The 20,066-nt window shown below is 43.1% G+C and overlaps 1 protein-coding gene across 1 annotated transcript; it reads left to right on the forward strand.

Annotated features, from left to right (window-relative positions):
- The first annotated feature begins 821 nt into the window (after positions 1 to 821).
- CAPZA1 (capping actin protein of muscle Z-line subunit alpha 1) lies at positions 822 to 19,524 on the forward strand. The gene is made up of 10 exons (XM_034770603.1): positions 822 to 918; positions 9,918 to 9,981; positions 11,335 to 11,386; positions 12,223 to 12,286; positions 13,745 to 13,951; positions 14,407 to 14,486; positions 15,869 to 15,947; positions 16,548 to 16,619; positions 17,609 to 17,671; positions 18,413 to 19,524. Exons 1-10 carry the CDS (start codon positions 880 to 882, stop codon positions 18,551 to 18,553), a joined length of 861 nt encoding a protein of 286 aa, XP_034626494.1. The 5' UTR covers positions 822 to 879; the 3' UTR covers positions 18,554 to 19,524.
- Positions 19,525 to 20,066: the final 542 nt, after the last annotated feature.

A 20,066-nucleotide genomic window follows, 5' to 3' on the forward strand; every position in this document is an offset into this window, starting at 1 on the left:
GGATGCACAGCACTGGGGGTGCATGCCCGGCTCTGGAGATTTGAGGCACACAGCCCACACTAACCATTTGGGGGGTACACACAGCACTGGGGGTGCATGCCCTGCCCTGGAGATTTGAGGCACACAGCCCACACTAAACATGTGGGGGTACACACAGTACTAGGGGTGCATGCCCTGCCCTGGAGATTTGAGGAACACAGCCCACACTAACCATTTGGGGGTACACACAGTACTAGGGGTGCATGCCCTGCTCGGGGGATTTTGGGGTGTATGTCCCAGACTAGAGATTTGAGGGGTACCCAATACTAAAGGACTGTGTTCCCCTACTGCCCGGGGATGAGGCTTGGCTATGTCAGTGTCAGGCCTAGGACCCACCCCTCTGGCGTGCGTGGGGCCTCTCCACGCAGTACACGCCAACCCCAAGCAAGCAAAACTCGTGAGATTAGAGAGCAGTTGTGGTGCCTTTTCATTTGCTTTCCCGTGGCTGCCAATGCATTCAGTGATTCAGTCACGTTCCCACCTTCCCCTTTGCAACCAGGAGAGCAAAACCTCCCCTAATGCCCTTCCCCTGCCTCCAGGAGCTGGGGCTTTAAGAGCCGCCGCACCCAACAGTGCGGACGCGCCACGCACCGAAGTCATTGCACCAGGGGTAGAGGGCGGGGTTGAGCCACTGCCCAAGACCGAGATGGCGCCTATTAGCGTCAGTGAGAACTACCGGGGCCCACCATTGCCCACAATCAAGATGGCGCCAGCAGCACTTCCGGCCCGGCACTTCCGGATGGGCGGTTGCCTGCTGCCCCGCCCCATCCCCTGCTGTCAGTTCCCGGCGTGCTTTGCACGGGGTGGCCGGCGGGGCGGGGCCCAGCCAAAGGACCCAAAATGGCTGACTTCGAGGATCGGGTGTCGGACGAGGAGAAGGTAGGGGCAGGGTTTCTTGCCTCCCCCGAGCTTACCGCGTAGCGCCCCCCGCTGTCCCCATCCCCTAGGCGGACAGGGTCTCGGCCCCGCGCTACGGCAGGAGGAGACCCCCAAGCAGCCCCCTGCCCCTATAGCGAGGGAGAAACTTCTCCCAGTACCTGCCACGTCCAGGGAAGAGACCCCCTGACACTACTCCCCTATTCCGAGGGGAGAGACCCCCTCCAATACCCCCACATCCCTCTCTAGCGAGGGACGAGACACCCACAATATCCCCCTCTGCTGCCCTCCCCCCAATATCTTCCTGGTGCCCCATAGAGGAGGGACAAGGACCTATGTGAACTGTTACCCTACAGGGAAGAGAGCCCCCAGTGTATCATCTTGCCTCCAAAAAGGAAGATAGTCACACCCCCATGAGAGGGTGAAAACCCCTTATACTAATTTTGATTCAGTATGGCATGTGCACACACACCCCCTATAACTATATCCCCTTCCTGATAGAATTCTCCCTCCTCCTCCTTGCTCATTTCAGAGGAGAAGGTGCCTAGGGGGTGGTAGTACCTCCTTCCTCTTTTAGTATGTCCTTTTTGTGTCTCTAATAGTGGGGGGGAATGGTGGCCTCTCTCTCCACATATTACTTCACAGACATGGGATGGGAATTGCTGCTTGCTGTGGGAATAGCACAGTTAATCTGGACTGTTTCCAGTTGCCATTGGGAGGAAGACCTAGACAGTCACTAATGGAGAGCCAGGAGAGGAGCAGTCAGTTCCTTGTGATGATTGTTTCCTTCTAAGTTTTTTGTGCAAATGCTCTTTCAAGTATCTTTTTCACTGACTGTGGGGGGGGAAAAAACTGTAAATGTCCATTTTCTTGTTGATGTCTTGTCCTTTTCTAGTAAGTCTCAACTCCTGCACCACTGCTGAATGTACCAACCTCAGGTTGGAAGTCAGCAGTCAGCTAGCACACAAGTTGGAGGAAGACTTGTGACAAGCCTCATCTCCTATGAAAAGTCATTGAACTACTTAGTGTCAACACAGCAGACAGGGCCTCTCCTACAAAGCAAATACACTGATTACATCTATATTGTCAATCCTAATTAGTCTAAAACTTTCATTTTGCCTTTATCTTTAGTTGAAGTTTTTCTAAATCCTCTTCGGATAGCCCCCTATGAAAAGAACACACTGAAAAGTCAGAACACTTAAGAAATTACAACCATAATTTAGCTGCATAACCTGAGAGTATATGGCTGTAGTCTGGGACTTGTTCAGGAACATGAATTTGCCAGCACACTGTGTAGGCAGACAGAGCATGGCCTGCTTGCTACTACAGTGTATAAAAGACGCTGTCTTGTTCTCAGTTTTTTTCTAGATCTGGTCAGTCAGGGTGGTGTCAGTTCCTTAATCTACTTCTGCTAGCAATAGGAGTTCTCATTGATTAAACTTTGGTTTCATATGCAAGAAGCAGCACAAAGGGTAGATACAAGAAAGATGGAATGAGATCACCAGATCTCTTCACAAACGCACACACAAAATTTTGTTTCAGTGTTTTAAACTGCCATTGGGAAGGTTCATTTTACACTTTTTTTCTTACCAGTAATTTTTCTTCATTTCCTTTCCACCCCCTCCACTATTCTTTTGAAATTTTCTGACCAGCTTCAGCTCATAATAAGGATCTGCTTCATAGATTCATTTATGTACTACCCTGGCTTTCCTCTCACTTGGAAGCTAGAATTGCCTGCTGAATGTTGATACTAAAAATAGAGACCTACTTTACTTAACTAAACACTGGTATTTTAAATTCTGATATTTTGGTACTTTGCATTATTTATCTTCTCATAGCTTTGAGTGCAAGTACTATGTTAGTCTTAGTAGTAGTATGGGATAAAATATGCTGTCCTTCTGAACAATTCTAAGGCTAATTTCTAACAGTTTTCTCCATTTGCAAACAGTAGTTTTTAAGCTAAACACCCAATAAGTGATACCTGGTGTTTGTGGTGATTCTGGCCATCTGTTTCTGTGGCTTTCTTTAGTCCAGGCCTCTTCCTAAATCAATGAGGTTAGTGACTCTTTGCAACAAAAGAAAGGAACAAACTAGGCAAAGGAACCAGAGGCCTCTATCTACAAAAAAAAAAAAAATAATAAAAATGTAGGCTCTGCTGTGTTTTACAGAGCCCCCACTCAGCTGCTGCCTAACTGTGTAGGCACTTAAATTTTTGCTGTAAAAGTTTCTAAGGTCCTTAAGTTTCAGCTTTTTGACATGTGCACCACTGTCTCATACCTAAGTTCCAGTGTGATCAAAAACCAAGTCAGGTGTTGCCCTGTCTATTGTGCTCACTAGATTGGGCCTTATAAGCAAACTTAGAGCATGCTGAATTCTACACAAAATGAATGAAGGAGTGATCACCTCCTTTAATACCTTTAGCCTAGTGGTTAGGGTTTTCAGATGGGATGAGGAAACCCTGGTTCAGTTATCCCTCCTCTGCCTGATGAGAGAGGATTTGAACCAGGATTTCCCCTTATCAGGTGAGTGTCCTAACTACTGATTTATAGAGTCACTCATTCTGTCTGTGGGCTAATGAAGGTTTAATTAGATATACAAAATGGGACAGCTTCAACAAGAGAAATTGAGAGAGACTTAAATCAGAATAACCCATAGTCCTTTATCAGAGGGGTAACCATGTTAGTCTGGATCTGTAAAAAGCGACAAAGAGTAGCCGTATAGCCACAGGACCCATAGTCCTTTCGTTAGGGTAGTTTGCTCAATATTGTATAGTATAAATTCTAACCATAAGATTGTATATTTCCTTCTTTTGAGTAAATTCTATACCATTTTCAGCTATTTATACTTTATAGTTCATTATTGAATTTCAGCTGAAGATTTTAACAAAATAAATTAAGCAATCTTTTACCCCTTTCAGTAGGTGTTTCCCCAATTTTAAAAATGTTGGAATCAGAAGGGAACTGAGACAGAGATTAAACAAGTTGCCTGTGGCATCACTGGGAATAGAACTCAGAGCTCATAGTCTTCTGTTCTAACCAATAGACAACCTTGCAATCACTTTGCTGACAAATCTAGGGCATTGTTTGTTTTGCATACACTTTCTCTTTTTAAATGCTTAGCTTTAACTGCTCTGACTTTAAAAAAAATCAGTGCACATCACTGAGAGAGCAAGCAAAATGAACTAATCTGATTTGTCACATCTATAAGTATCTATTCGTTGTCCCTCATAGTCATAGGTAAATGTTGGATAATTGAAGCGTATGCTGTATATTCAAGACTTTTTGCATGTATATTGCTCTGGCTTCTTATGAATTCTGTGTACTGTCACCCTCTTTTTCTGCTTCCATTTAAAAAAAAAAATGTGGTCAGCTGACTTCACTACTTGATGCTTTCCCCATTTTAGAAAGAGGAAGTTAGTTTCTGCTAGCACTCTGCAGAGATACCTGAAATGGTAATGATGAGCCAGGAAGTAGGTCAGTTTTGCAGAAATAGTGTTAGTTTCATACTTCTGCAGATGAACATGCTATATCAGTGTGCTGACACCCAAAGGCGAAGAGACTCCAAAGTGACAACAGTGCGGAAGCTTGATATAGAGGATTAATTTCTTTACCACATACAAAGTCTGCTTCTTCCATTTCATGGGTAGACATTGTTGTTTTCAGTTGTGTGGAGTAATGATCTTTTCCATTTTTTTTTAATTGCTCCTGATCAAAGGGAGGGGAGGGAGAGGATAAAGTTACACTTTATAAAAATGATTACATGCCTTTGCAGTGTGTTTTGCTCATGGCTGCTGTTTTAATGGCACTTGTCCTAAATGTAGATTTGTCAATCACTGTCTTGTCTATTTACTTCACCAATCCTACTAAAGTGGGAGAAGTTACTTACAGATTGAAGTGTAGGTAGGAGTTGTGGTTTATTCAGGGTTTGAGTCCTGGACTTAGCCTTTTAGGAAGCAAACTATTTTAGGTGCAGGGCAGAATTTGGGTCTAAGGTGGGATAAAATACCAAAAGAGAGGTGGTTATGTCTTCCTAACTATAATAAGGCCCCACTTTATCAGGGCCCCAAGTACAATGCAGTTGTGCAGCTGCATTAATGACCAGCCACATCATTTATCTAATTACCAAGATGTTGCATAAATATAGGCACTGCATAATTATTTTTTAATGGCCTTTTATCCAGCTGCCATTTTAGGAGCTCAGTTGGAAGAGTGACTGTGTCCCGTTGGGGAACTGGAGTAGGGGGACTATATCCCCTGCCTTGATCCTTCCAGTTGAAATGGATCTTGGCATCAGTTAGATGAAGTTGTGTGTGTACTCTGAGTACAGCAGTTGTAGTAATGCTTTAACATTTCCAGAGTGACATGTCTTATGTTTATGCTTATGCTTGTACTTTCTAAGAAAAGCACACACATCAGCCACGTAGGGTAGGACTCCCAGTAAAGTCTACAGGGCAAACTGTGGAACAGCAATGTCCATATTAGTTACTATCCCGTAATCCTGATCACAGTTGAGGATAGTCTAATGCTTTCTGTTACACATTTTCAGAAGTTATATGGCTATTAGATACTCTAACTAGAATGAGAGTTACTTAGCTAGTGGAATTTTATTAAGCAATGGAAAAAACACATTTTAGCAATTCTAAATGTCTGGCATGTTTCCGCAAAAAGCAGAAGGAAACTAAGGGCTTGTCTGCATTGGCACTTTACAGCGCTGCAACTGTCTTGCTCGGGGGTGTGAAAAAACACCCCCCTGAGCGCAGCAAGTTTCAGCGCTGTAAAGTGCCAGTGTAGATAGCGCACCAGCGCTGGGAGCTACGCCCCTCGTGGAGGTGGGTTTTTATAAGCTGGTGCCGCAACTACACAGCCACGTTAAAGCACGTCCGCAGCAGCATTTTAACGTTGCTAGTGAAGACGTGTCCCCAGGCTGAAAAGGTGGGCAAACATTCCATCCCGCTTCATGCCCGTGTTTATGCCTTTTTATTCTTTTGTCAGTTGCACTCAAGCATAATTTTTAAAATAAATAAGTATAAATAGTTTTTGCTTTTCAGGTATCGGTGATACTGGCACCTTGCTCAAGCTTAGTCCAGCTAAGATGTAGGTGATCCTGGTAGGATGGGAAAGCACCCAGAAAGCATGGCAATGCCTCCTCTGTCAGTGAAATATTTTAAATCCCTTTGAAGGATGTGGAATTACAAGCTAGACGCCAGAAAAATGTTTTTAAAGGGGGTTGGCCTCTCAACTCTGCTCCTGCAGATTAATTGATTGAATGATTAATTTGATATTTGTACTACTCTGGTTTGTTGTTCAAAATGGCCTTTACAGGACAAATTTAAAACAATACTTGCTGTATCAGCTGAAGACAATGAATGTAATGCCTTATCCAGCAAGAAAGCCTTAGCCAGCTTTTGCCATAATCGAAAGCTATGAATAACTGTAAAACTAAGTGGAAAAAAGTGGTATGTTTTATACATAAGCCTCAAAGGGAGCAGTGTAATTGTGGGTCTGAGTCTATTTGCCTCCAGAGTCCTGTCCAGTAACATTATATTCCCTCAGGTACTGTGCAAACCATAAAGCCTAGGTTGGAATTAGGGAACCTGTTGTTTAGACAAACAAATTTGGCTTAGTACCAAAGCCATGTGAATTCAAATGATACAACACACTAGCATTCAATACATTTTAGAACTCACTGGTGGTTTTGATTTTCCTTTCCCACTTCAGAGTTCAGGAAATCTCAGGTATTACTTTCTTCTGACATCAACCTGCTCAGATCTTTATCGTAGTGCTTCTGATTCCAGATGCCTTAATTTTTTCACTACATTGTGAAGCTTAATGATAGGCCCACAGTACAACTATGAGTGAAATATACAGTTCTAGACAAATGAATTAACAATGTGTCACAGAATGGCACCAAGTCCCTTTATTGACACATGCCAGAAATGGTTCCACATTCTATGTGGAATTGTTCTCAGGTTTTTCCTTAACCAGAGACTCCAAATGAACAGTAATTCCAGAAAAGAGAGTAACGTGGCATTACTAATGATCAGGGAGCTTAACTTTCTGTGATTGGGGGGAAAAAAATTATCCGATTAAAAAAAACCTCACAAAAATCCATGTTTTTCCATGGTTAAAATGAAACACTGAACTAGTTCCCTAGCCACAATATATATAGGTATCAATGTTTTAGTGATATACAGTAGAACCCCATTTATCCGAGCCTCCATTATCTGGCTTTCCTTATTAACCGAACTACCAGCTGCCCAGGGGCTGACCGCCCACGCCCCAGCCACCAGGGGCTGACTGCAAGAGCTATCAGCATTGGGCAGCTGGTGGTTCGGTTAATACAAAGAGCTGGATTATGGAGGCTCGCATAAACTGGGTTTTACTGTATACATTTTTATTTTTTCACAAAAGATTCACTGTAAAAATGCAAATTCCACATTTTTCCATGGCAAATGGATTGCTAGGATCCCTGATAATGATAAACCATGGTGTCCAGTAGTGAATCCCTAGTCAATTCCGTGCAAACTCAGCAACTAATTGATAGGCTTAGAGGAGCTTAAATAGAAATTTTCTCCCTTGTTTCCAAATAGGAGGGCTTAGGTCTAAAAGTTTCCTGACCATATTCACTCCATGGTGGTCTTGCACAGGTCATGTTGTGTGGATGAACGATAGAGACGTACCTGTGTAATCGAAGTAGTATACATACACAATATCCTGAATTTTGAAGAGGTGTTCAATGCACGCAGCAGAAATAATGGTGGCTTAGGGTTTGCTGCTTTGTATTCCCAAAGGTTTTGTGGCTGCTTTTATTTAAGTATTTGGAGATGCTTTAGCGCCAGTAAAAAGGTTTAACTGTGGCTCCTGCTCTCTAGATTGCAAGAACAAGAGAGTCCTGATCAGACTGCCACAGTAGCTAAACAGGTCAAAAACTTAGAGAGAAGTGCCCGGCCTCACTGCTGACTAACTCTCTGATCCTTCCAATGTTTGTGAAAAGCCTTAAGGCCATGGGTTGTATCACTGATCTGCTTAATCAGGCCAAAGCCGTGGCTACACTCGAAACTTCAAAGCGCTGCCGCGGGAGCGCTCCTGCGGCAGCGCTTTGAAGTGCGAGTGTGGTCGCGCGCCAGCGCTGGGGGAGAGCTCTCCCAGCGCTGCAGGTACTCCACCTCCATGAGGGGATTAGCTTGCAGTGCTGGGAGCGTGGCTCCCAGCACTGGGGCACTGTTTACACTGGCGCTTTCAGCGCTGTAACTTGCTGCGCTCCGGGGGGAGGGTTTTCACACCCGAGCGAGAAAGTTGCAGCGCTGTAAAGCGCCAGCGTAGCCATAGCCGTAGTCTCATTACAACGTGTTCAGGAAATAATGTTTCAATTGCCAGCTGGAGAATAACTTTGACCTCTGTGAGCTCTTCCCGTTTTTTTTCTACATTGTGGACACTTGTTTGCTCTGGAGGACATGCATCACAAAGCCAGGCAGTGTTGGCAGATGTGCCCTCACCTCAGGGTGGTGGGATTCACCAGAATCGCACAACAGCAGATGCAAGAGAAATCACTTGTTGAAATCTGGAGGCTTGTTTCTGAGGCAGGGTCTCCCTCTGCTGACATCTCAATTTCATTTTGTAACTTTCCCTCACTGTCCACTTTTGTACTTTGTACGTTTCCATCACTCCCGGCTTTCTCACTTTGTATCTTTACACTTTCTTCCATGAGTTCTTATAACTTCAATTACTTTCCCTTTGAAGCCTGTAAAGCATAACTAATTGTGTTTAAAGTAGGCAGGATTACATCTTTATGCAAATTTCTAGTCCCATGGTACTTGGGGGGGAAAGGGTATTTGCCTTCCTCCTTGGAAGGGATCTCCTCTCTCAGCTATCACATGCTGCTTGTTTCCTGGTGGTCAGTGGCATCTCCTCCTACCAGTCATCAGCAGCAATGCAATTACATCACAGGCAACCCTCCGCTCTCTCAGTGTATATTACACCTCTTAGCTACACAGTTATCCAGTAGGCTGTCATCTAGTAGCAGGACTTTGGTAACTCACTCTGTCCGTAATTGACATATGGACCTCCAGGTAGTTCCAAGCAGGGAAACTCAGTGGTATTTTGTTAGGTCACAAGAAGACTGTTAGATTTTTTTAAAAGGGAGAATGTTGGCTAATTAATTGTGTGCGCCCTTGTGCAGGCTGAGCAGTTTGGTGTCTAAGGTGATGTTTGTGATCAAAAAGGGTGTTTCCAAAGCAAAGTCCACGTTTTCAAGTGTTCACAAATTGTGGGTGACCATCTTGGGAGTCCTAGCGATTGATTTGTCAGAGGTGTTGAGCATCTGCAGCTTCCATTGACTTCAGTTAGAGTTGTGGGTGCTCAGATACTCTGAAAAATCGGGCCCAAAGTCTCAAGTTGGGTCCCCAGAACTGGAAGCGCACAATTTCATTACACACACACACATGCGCACTATTTCCATTGATCATCAAAATGTACAGATGGGCAAAGTAAGAAAAATGCTATTTGGGAACGTTGGAGTTTGATTTAAGGGTATTTACCGTGTATTTTGGCATATGATATTGACAGTTTGTATTTTAACTGTTAGAAAGCTTTAACTTTGACTTTCAACATCTGTCACTAATAATTGCCTGACCCCCTCATAATTTCCTACAATTGTGAAAATCTAAATTTATGACCATCAAAATGAATGCATAAAACCTATAATTTTGTGCAGCTGTGAAAATTTACCGGGATAAAAATTTTAAAAATACTTAAACATAAACATCAATATTATCCATCGAAATTATTAAAAAAAAAATCCGATTCTGTCAAGCTTAACTAAAGGACGCTTTTGAAAATTTGTGCCTAAATCTGTCCATAAATAGTAGCATTATCTATAACTGTAACACTCCGTTCTGCTAGTGAGCTATGTTGGTGGAAATATGTTGCAGTTTGTTGGTACCAAAACAAAAAACGTGCACTGTTTATTGAATTTAGTCTAATGACTGTTTTGCTTAACTGCAGGTGCGTATAGCTGCAAAATTCATCACTCATGCACCACCAGGAGAATTTAATGAAGTGTTTAATGGTGAGTAAATAACAGAAAATTAAATAGTTCATAGGATTTTCCAGGTTTCAGCTATTATCAGAAAGAAAATATTTAAGGTGCCTCACAAAATAGGGTTGGCAGAGGGGCAATACTTTTTAAGGCCAAGATTTTTCAGAAGTGGCTAATGATTTTAAATACTGCCTTCAGACATCTGACAAGAGGCTGGATACACAGCACTTTCTGAAAATCAGACCCTGTTAAAGTGTCCCAACTTAAACACCTCAAAATTGAGGCACCCAAATCCGCCATTTTTGGAGTCACGGCCTAGGATCCTAGGTTAACGTAAATCTTTGTGTGATCGTTGTTTATGTGTGCATGTCACGTGGATGTTGTTCTATTGTGTTTCCTTAGTACCTTTCAGGCTTGATCTGGACTGTTTGAAGCCATTTATATGAATGCAAAATCCTTTGTCTGGATGCCATTTCACCTTGCTGCTTTGGTACAGTATTGACTTGATGGTATTGTGATGAAGAGTAAATGTTCTAAACTGGCTTTTACCAGACAAATGTAAAATCTAATTGTAAAGGGATATCATCAGGTACTCTGAAGCTTATGTTATGGAGACATAATAGTAACTAGCCTTTCCATTTATGTAATATATTTTGGACTCCATCATCAGAAAACACCACAGGAGCCATTTTCACTGTCCAACGATGATGTGACTGGAATTTTGTTAGAGCCAGAAGGGTTTTTGGTTTACTTTAATTCTACCATAACTCAAAAGTGGCTAAAGAAATTCTTTAACTTAATGATAAAAAAAAAGTTGTTTTGAACAGTGACCAAGAAAGAAAATTACAGCCCCAAAGGAACATGTTTCAGAAAGCTGTGATTGTATGAAAATGGAGAGTATAATGGAAAATGATTAATTCTTATTCTGCTACTACTAATAATAATAATATTATGTAGAGTTTCATCAGTAGATCTCAAAGAACTTTACAAAGCATCATCATCCCCATTTTACAGATGGGGAGACTGAGGCATGGAGGTAAGTGGCTTGCCCAAGGTCTCACAGCAGGCCAATAGAAGAGCCAGGAATAGAATTCAGGTCTCCTGAGTTCCAGTCCAGTGCTCAATCCACTATAGTGATAGTTACTTGTAGTGACAGGAGTATAGCCCCTCTGCCTAGCATGGTTATGCTCTACTAGCCTTTAATCAGAATCATCACACAGACAGCAAGGAGGGAAGAATTTAGTTCCATTATACAACCACACAGTGTTTAGTAAAATGATTTACAGCCACTGTAATGTGTTTGTTGAGCCTCTGTTTCCGTTTCAGTTTTAGTGTACAAAGACAGACATTTGATAATCTGCCTGAACACTTTCTTTTCTCTAGATGTCCGGTTACTGCTTAACAATGACAATCTTCTCAGGGAAGGGGCAGCACAGTAAGTATTGTTTAAAACAGGTTTCAGAACATTTTAAGGAAGTGTGTAAGTGTGTGTTTTTCAGTCTAATGACATAATGATGTGAACTGTGATCAATAATGATTCACCTTTGTTCAAACCATCAGAGGACTGGTACCTGTCATGCTCTCTGGAGTGGTTCATGATCGTGAATGCCATCCTCAGGGCGGGCAGATATCAAGAAGCAGAGATAAGACTCCAACTAGTTGTGTGTTCTATAATTAGCTTTCACCAACCCAGTAACAAGTGTGAACTCCTGAAGCACAAAAACAGTCGTACCATGGAGTCACAGACAGTCCCCATGGGCACGCCAGTCTGTCTTGTCCCCCAGGCAAGCTGGAAGGAGGGCTTGGTACATGTACAGTGCTGCAGCTGTGTTGCTGTAGTGCTTTAGTGAAGACGTGGTAGCTATGTTGATGGGAGAAGCTCTCCTGTCAACCTAGCGCTGTCTACACCAGGGGCTAGGTTGGTAAAACTACGTTGCTCAGGGTGTGGATTTTTCACACCCCTGAGCGACGTGGTTAGACCGATGGGCGTTTGTAGTGTAAACCAGGCCTTAGTGATAGTTGGTTGCTCTAAACCAAAGATCTCAAAATATTCATGTTGCTCCCATCACAGGAAACCAGTCATTTACCCCAGGTCAATTCATACCTTAGATATCACACCAAAATATATTCCCAAGAGCACTGTCTATGAACGTATTAAACATGGACATTTTCTCTGTACTGGGATTTATATTCATTAGTCCCTCAGTGAAAATATAAATAATAAAGATTCTACAGTTAAAGCTTACCTTTTTTCTTTTCAATTATTAACAGTGCATTTGCCCAGTATAACATGGATCAGTTCACTCCCGTGAAGATCGAGGGGTATGATGATCAGGTAAGACAAAGTTTTGCTGCCTGTCTTTGCAGGTTTTCAGATTGGTATCCATCACTGCAGGTATTACGATGTCCTTCCATAACGATCTGGATGGGAAGTTCTGGTTAGGTTGAAAATATGATCTTCTGATCACCTGACATTTTTCTTTGCACTCAGTACTTAGCAAACTTCTCTCCTTACAGAAAAGCCTCAGACTGAATGTTTCCTTGTGACCGTGCTCTCTGTTACTAACTAAATGGGGCTAATGCCGTACTCCTTCCTTGGGCACAACTCCCTGCTAAAGCCAGCGGAAGTCTTGCCTGAGGCAGAGTGAGCAAAGAATGTTTTTCTTTTAGGGCTGTTTAGCAGCTCTCAGATTCTGCATACTCCCAGCTCCCATTGGTTTCAGCATCAGGCTCTTAAAAAATAGCATATGTTCTTTTTCCATTTCCATCTAGACCAAACCCCTCCTTATCCAATTATTCCAAATACATTGGCTCTCCCATTATATCATTTCAGCCTTCCTGCATTCCCTTCTCCTGTATAAAAACACAAACTAAAGAACTTCCCGTTTGCCTCCAAAAGATGGTCTGGGAATTTTTTTGCCTCTTGATACTTACAGACTGAAGTTTCACAAAGGGTACAATTAATTTCCGTTTTTCTGAGGAAGAAAGTGGGCCCTGTTGGAGACTGAAAGCAGGCTTGGCTGCCTCTGGTCTCTGAGCTCAATACTGATACAGGAACTGCATCCCAGTGTCCACTTGTGCCAGAGGGCTCGGTCAAGTGGTGCAGGCATGGGAAATATAGCAATACTAGGCTGCCGATAGAAGCAGATTTGACAGAAGCTGTAAAACCTGTGAGAAAGAGGTTTGGCTCTTCTGCTTGGTCTGGTTCTTGAGATGACTGATCTCCCGGTGGGGCAGGGAATGCCCTGTTGTGCTGTTCAGGACCATTCACCCCAGCCTAAACCTGATACATAGTGAAGTAGCCACATCTACTCTTCCTCCTTGATCAGAGGAGGAGTTGCTGCAACATACAGGCTTATGGAAGGAAGAAGAGAGAGGAAAATGATGGAACCCTGAGGTACACCCACCCTTCCCTCTAGGAAGGAGAAAGAAATGGGGCTTGAGTTATCCTATTATAGTTTTACAGAAGCAGAATAATTGATGTTTGTATTTCGTAAAAGGATCCCAAAAAACGTTGTAAGCTTTTTATACACAACATCACTGAATGCAGCCATCTTTGGTGAGAGGGAAAGTTTGTCCAAGGACCTCACAGCAAACCCCAAATCATTAAGTGAACCATAGAATCATTAATGTCCTTGCAAAGGAGAGGGCACTTCAGATCATAAGGTTTCATCTGAAACAAATAGCGCCTTGTGGTGAAATCTAGCAAACTTGCACTCAAGAGCTCCAGAAGAGCAATGTGACATTTAAATCAGCATAAGAAAGCGCTTCGATCTTTCGCTTTATTTTTCAGGTCTTAATTACAGAACACGGTGACCTGGGCAATGGCAGATTTTTGGACCCAAGAAACAAACTTTCCTTTAAGTTTGATCATTTAAGGAAAGAAGCGAGTGATCCCCACCCTGAGGACACAGAAGCAGCTCTAAAGCCATGGAGAGATGCCTGTGACAGTGCACTGAGGGCATATGTGAAAGATCACTATCCCAATGGCTTTTGTACTGTTAAGTACCTACCTTATTTCATTGATGGTTCTTTGCCCCATGTCTGTTAGCCCCATAGGGAGACTTTGTACTGTATTTTGGGCTTGCATGAGTGTCTGTCTTGTAGGTCCTAATTCTTGTACAGCAAAGACAAGAGGGTGCAGCGATTTTGTGTGCGCAGTCATATCGTGTAAAGCAGTGGCAAAATGTTTGTTTACCTCAATCACCTGTGGGTAAATATGCACGACTGCACCTTGCAGCCCTCTCCAGGGCTAAGCTGACCAGGAAAGGGAAGTAATGTGTGTGTGCGTAGACAAGGTAGCTAATGGTGTATGTGCACTGTCTGCTCTCGCTCAGCGCTGTGATATAGCAGGATATTGAAGCTCCATCTAGTGTTCCTGGATTAGGAACTCAAAGCTGGTGGAATACACACTTGGCACGGTGATGCTTATTTTTCATTTCTTTATGAATTCAGGTTTACGGCAAGACTATAGATGGACAGCAGACAATTATTGCCTGTATTGAGAGCCACCAGTTTCAGCCCAAAAACTTCTGGTAAGAATATTTTCAAGTGTTCCTGCTGTTATGCGTAAACAAAGCACACAAGATCTTTTATAGGAGAGAAGGCAACATGCCACATTTATGGAGAATACAGCAGATAGCATATGCTTTTACGTCACACGCACACACACACCATGCACACAGTCCCGCCAGTCGATGTTTATAATTACCAGTCCAGAGTCTGGATCAATCTAGTGGCCAGCCAGATTGGTCGCAGAGGGAGCCGGGCTCTGTCAGTCGCGATCCGATGCTCCTGGAGTAGTGGCAAGACTAACCCAAAGCCCCATGGCAAAGCACCCTGTTCTTATAGTCCTTTTTCTCCGTTGAAATCTATGGATTTTGCTGTGTCAGTTTGTGACAGGTTACTCCTTAATTGGTGTTATCTTTTGATGTTAACATTCTAAAACACCTCCGAGAGGGTCATCCTGTCCCGGATTTGATTTACTCAGTTGTCTGTAGGGGTGCCAGCCTCAACCTCAGGGTCATCAATCTGCCCTTCCTCAATCATGGATGCGTGTTGATGGTTCTCTGGCGTCAATAAGTCTCGATAAGTGTCTTCGCTCCTCCTCTCTTGACCATCTGGTTAACAGTGGCCTTCACACCTTATCTTTTCCTGATGCATGCATTCCTCATTCACACAAACAGTCTTTTACAGAGACCTTTGAGAATACAAACAGCAGTTTTTTATATCGAGCGAAAAGATATTGTAAATTAAACCGTGCTAAATTTTATAACCAAAACAATTCACATTGAAGCCCAGACCTTCAGCGTATCTCTAATCTACTTAACACAGACACAATACAGGATCGTGTCTCTTACTAACTAAGCCTTAAAACAAAGAACTAAAAGGGCCCAATTTGTAATGTATATGGGAAACAGAATCCCATAGTCCCAGAGGGTCATTCCTTTCTGCTTTTCAAAAAGGGTGGCTGGCAGGATGAAATCAAATCATACATTAAGTCTCATAGTACAATTATAAAATCCTGCTCCTACAGTGCTCCTGCCTTTTCTAGCCCTTTGAGCACAAGTTCTTCCTTTCCGTGCCTGCTTCCAAGCAGTAGGCTGATCCAGAACAGGTCCTCTGCTTCCGGTCTTGCCCGCTTCCCGATAGCTTGTGCTTCTGGCGGATGAAATTGCTCTGAGAGAGCCCCCTGTGCTGCTCTATGAACCAGCCAGTGAAGGAGACACTAGTGAAGCCAGGGAGCTGTAGCCCTCATTGTTTCAGAGCCCAAGCTGTACTGATGCATCATTGCCTGGAACTGCTCTGCACCAATGGACTGAGGTGCCAGGTGAGGCCTTTGAATGTGGTCACAGGGTGCTGGAAGACGAGCACACGGGGCTCTTTCCCAGTCCGTCTGTGCTTTGGTTCTTTTTAGGAATGGCCGTTGGCGATCAGAGTGGAAATTTACCATCACGCCCCCTGCAGCTCAGGTGGTTGCAGTGTTGAAGATCCAGGTTAGTTACACCGCTCAGCAACAATTGCCTCGGTTGCATCGCTGCTTCTCCAGGAGTTCTTATGGGTTTGACTCCGAAAAGAAATCCTTAGGGGGGTCCACAAAGATGCCATTTTAAACTAGGATATGTCATGACTGCTGACTTGTGCATCGGCTGTTGAAAATACTAAAGAAATGTAATCCTTTGAAAGTTAGAATAGCTAAAGTCTGGCCTGATGGTTTAGTGTTAGTGGATTGTATTACCATGTGCATCCAAGCTCTGCACTTCACTCCTGGTCCCTGCTAACCTGGAGTGAGCCTACAAGTTGTCCTGTGAACCCTTTATTGCCTGCTCTCATCCCAGCTGTAATGAGTGTTTACTACATTAGCGTAATATTGAAAGGTCCTGGCTGAGAATAAAATCCCTTGGAAAATCCAGCCAGCCTTAGTCTCCACTGCAGGCTGAGAAAACGGTCACAACAGTGTTGTGCGTTTCTCCTGGTCTTTGGCCGTGTCTGTGGACAGCGCCTAGCATAATGGGGGTCTGGCTCGATTGGGGGCCTCTAGGTATTACCACAATATAATGTTAATTATAAACCGGGCTTGTTCTTTCTTTGTGCAGGTTCATTACTATGAAGATGGCAACGTGCAGCTAGTTAGCCATAAAGATATCCAAGACTCTCTAACGGTTTCAGTGAGTATGGAGAATTTACAACATTTCAGCAGCTCTTTTGTGTTGGTTTATGTCCCCAAGCGCAGCTTTGCTCTCTAATATGACTCTACTCTTCATAGAATATCAGGGTTGGAAGGGACCTCAGGAGGTCATCTCATCTAGTCCAACCCCCTGCTCAAAGCAGGACCAATCCCCAGACAGAGTTTTGCCCCAGGTCCCTAATGGCCCCCTCAAGGATTGAACTCACAACCCTGGGTTTAGCAGGCCAATGCTCAAACCACTGAGCTATCCCTTCCCCTCCCTTGTGTCACTTACTGTAAAGGCTTTTGATCAAATTATAGGCTGACCAGTCAATGCAGCAGCAACACAGGCTGTGGCCTGTGGGAAACCCAGCTTCTTACACTGCTTGTAGACTAAGACTGTAGCGAGAGGCATGCTGCAGGGTGTTAGTTGTATGCTCTTCACATTTAGAGTAGGGGTCACGTATGCCATGGGGGAAACCAGTTGCCTTCTCTTCCCTGTGGGAGGAAAAGGGAGAATTTGAACCCAAATACAGCAGCATGTTTCTGAAAAATCTTGATCCTTCAGCACCAAGGCCAGGCAAATGTAGTTGCAACAAGTGCTTGGGTGTCCTCTCCCCAGTGCTGAAGAGAAGGTAACAGTTTTGTACCGACAAAAGGGGGGCAGTAGTATCTGCTCACAAGTCTGTTCTGGATCCAGAACGCCCAATTCACTTTTGCTCACTAGAGGGCAGCCCTGTCTTTCACTTTGTACTGGATAGTGTGTTTAATGTCAGCTTCACTTACGCCTGTTCCCTGCTAAGCAGTAGCACAGTTGCTAATGGGTACTGGCCCGATGTAGGCCTGAAACTGTCCGCTTTGTCTTTCTCTAATCGCTGATGAGCTAAGTAGTTACAGAATTTCATTCTAGAAGGAAACCCATTTAATACATTTTTATATTCAGCCTTTTGATTGAACTTGAAAGTAAATTTTGTTCCTCTTACTCTGTAGAATGACGTCCAAACAGCCAAGGAATTTATTAAAATCATAGAACATGCGGAAAATGAGTATCAGGTAAGAGAATTTAGCAGGGATCCCTGTGATTCCATTAGGCTTGTTTACTTTCATGAATATTTTAAAAGATACTTCCCTCTATTTACAAACAATCAGAACATGAGATTAATGCTCTAGTTTTGTTCCACCCCTTGTCCTTTCTTCTCTACCTTCTTTTTCTAGTTTCATAGTCAGTTTATCTGATTTTGATTGTAAATTCTTTGGAGCAGGGACAGTAGTTTATCTGTAAGCCACCAGGCACAGTTATGGGGCTTATATAAGTGTTTAAAAAACAAATGAAATAAAGTCAGCAGTAGGGCAAGTCCCTTTAAAGGATATTAACAAGAAAACCAGAGTGGGGCCTGGAAGGTGCAAAGTCACTAATTCCAATTCATGAGAAGATCACACTGCGTACAGCTGTTGGCAAGCTCAGCAGAAAGGCCAGGTAGCCTGAACTCTCCTCTCCACCTCCCTGTGACTCAGAGCCTTTGCTAAGGAAAGGTCTGCTAGAGCTTCCCATGCAATGGTTGTTGTGTGTGTAAGAAGGGGCCTTACCAGAAGGCCTTTTGCAAATAAATTCACTTGGGAAGGAGAAGGCAAGAGAGACCGTTTCTCAACATACACACACTCCCCCGCTAAATTTGCTTTATCAGTTAGTTGGTAAGTAGCATGTCTGGCTTTAATACTGAGTAATGCGTTTTGAAAGCATCCATCCTCCTGCTGTAGTTTAGACAAACACTTTCAATGTGGTTGCTCTTGCAGACGGCAATCAGTGAAAACTATCAGACTATGTCCGACACCACGTTCAAAGCCTTGCGTCGGCAGCTGCCCGTCACTCGCACCAAGATTGACTGGAACAAAATCCTCAGCTACAAGATTGGAAAAGAAATGCAAAATGCTTAAGGCAGAACTGATGAGATTGATGAAATGGTAGCGTACAAAAAAACTAAATGTGGTCATATGCCAAGTAGGTGGTTTCCAAACCAGTGTGGCATTTTTGCTAGGGCTTTCAAAGTTAACAAGTTTTCTTGCCTCAAGGAGAACTATTGAACAAATAGCATTGTCTTTGTGTTTTGTGTTCCCTACCATATAAACTTCCTGTTACTGCATTTACTGGTAGGTCATTTGAATTAAACCACATTCATGGTTCGATGATATAGCTCTGTTTGGGAGTCACTGTAATTACTGGTTGGAAAATTTCCTAGCCCTGAAAGCCCTTTTATAAATACAGGCAATTGGTGTTGGGAGTATTTTCCCTGCACCCTTGTACAGCACTGCAGGTACTTCAGTAAGTTTGTCAGATCTGGTAACAGCTCAAGCTGCTGCGCTGCAAACTGTAACAAATGCCAGAGAAGACGCATCTCCCACACATGCCTGCTGTCGATCTCTACATAGCAATGGGCCTATAGGCTTAGATTTTAATATCTGAAATGAGTTTACATGATCCCTTACAGAAATCTCAAGAAGGCCAGATTTTCTGTGTAAGTAATTTTTTTAAACCCAAAGATTCCATGTTCCCTCTAAGTGAACCTCTTCTTTTTTTTTTTTTTTTTTTTTTTGGCTTTTCTTTTCCTTGGAAGTGTGGTTAATAGACATCTGCATTTTTACAGAACAGCTAATCCAGTTAGTTCTCTCTCTTTTTTTTTTTTTTTTTTTTTTAGTATTGTTAAGTTTGTTAGTATTGTGACTGCTGAGACATTTTGTCTGGTTGGAGATTAAATAGTAGAGTTAAAAATGCAAATGTCTAAGGAATAGTAGGTATGTTGTGCTTTAATGCTTTGTGGCTGGTTCCTAGAGTTTGTACCACAGGTGTATGAATGGATGGTGTATTAAATGATAAATAAAAGATTTGCACCGAAGTGAGAGAAAAATCACTCGCAATCTTGGTCTCTTTCTTTTGGGGCCAGTTTCTTGTTATACTTGGAACACTGGGATTAATATCTGCTTTTGAAAACTTGCTCTAAATTATACCATTTTTCATAGCACAGAAAACAGCTGAGTGATTGAGAAGCAGCTTCCCCTGAAAGAGAGAAGTACATTTTCTCTCTCTCTAAGGCCATATCTACACTAGCACTTTTGTCAGTATAACTGATGTCACTCATGGGTGTGAATAAAACCACACCCTGAGCTACATAAGTTACCCCGACAGAAGCGCCTGTGTGGATAACGCTGTGTTGGCTGGAGATGCTCTCCCGCCAATGTAGCTAGCGCCGCTTGTTTGAGGTAGTTTAATTATGTTGACAGGAGAGCTCTTTCCCATCGCCATAGAGCGGCTACCTGAGTGATCTTACAGTGGCACAGCTCAATTGGTACGCTAGCTAGTGTAGACATGGCCTAAGAAACCAGAACGTGGATGCACTGCTAAATGAACTCTGTGCAGCTAATCCACTCTGCTTCGTTTACACTTCGTTGTCCT

Source organism: Trachemys scripta, chromosome 4, assembly GCF_013100865.1.
Source record: "Trachemys scripta elegans isolate TJP31775 chromosome 4, CAS_Tse_1.0, whole genome shotgun sequence".
In the NCBI taxonomy this organism is placed as follows: Eukaryota; Metazoa; Chordata; order Testudines; family Emydidae; genus Trachemys; species Trachemys scripta.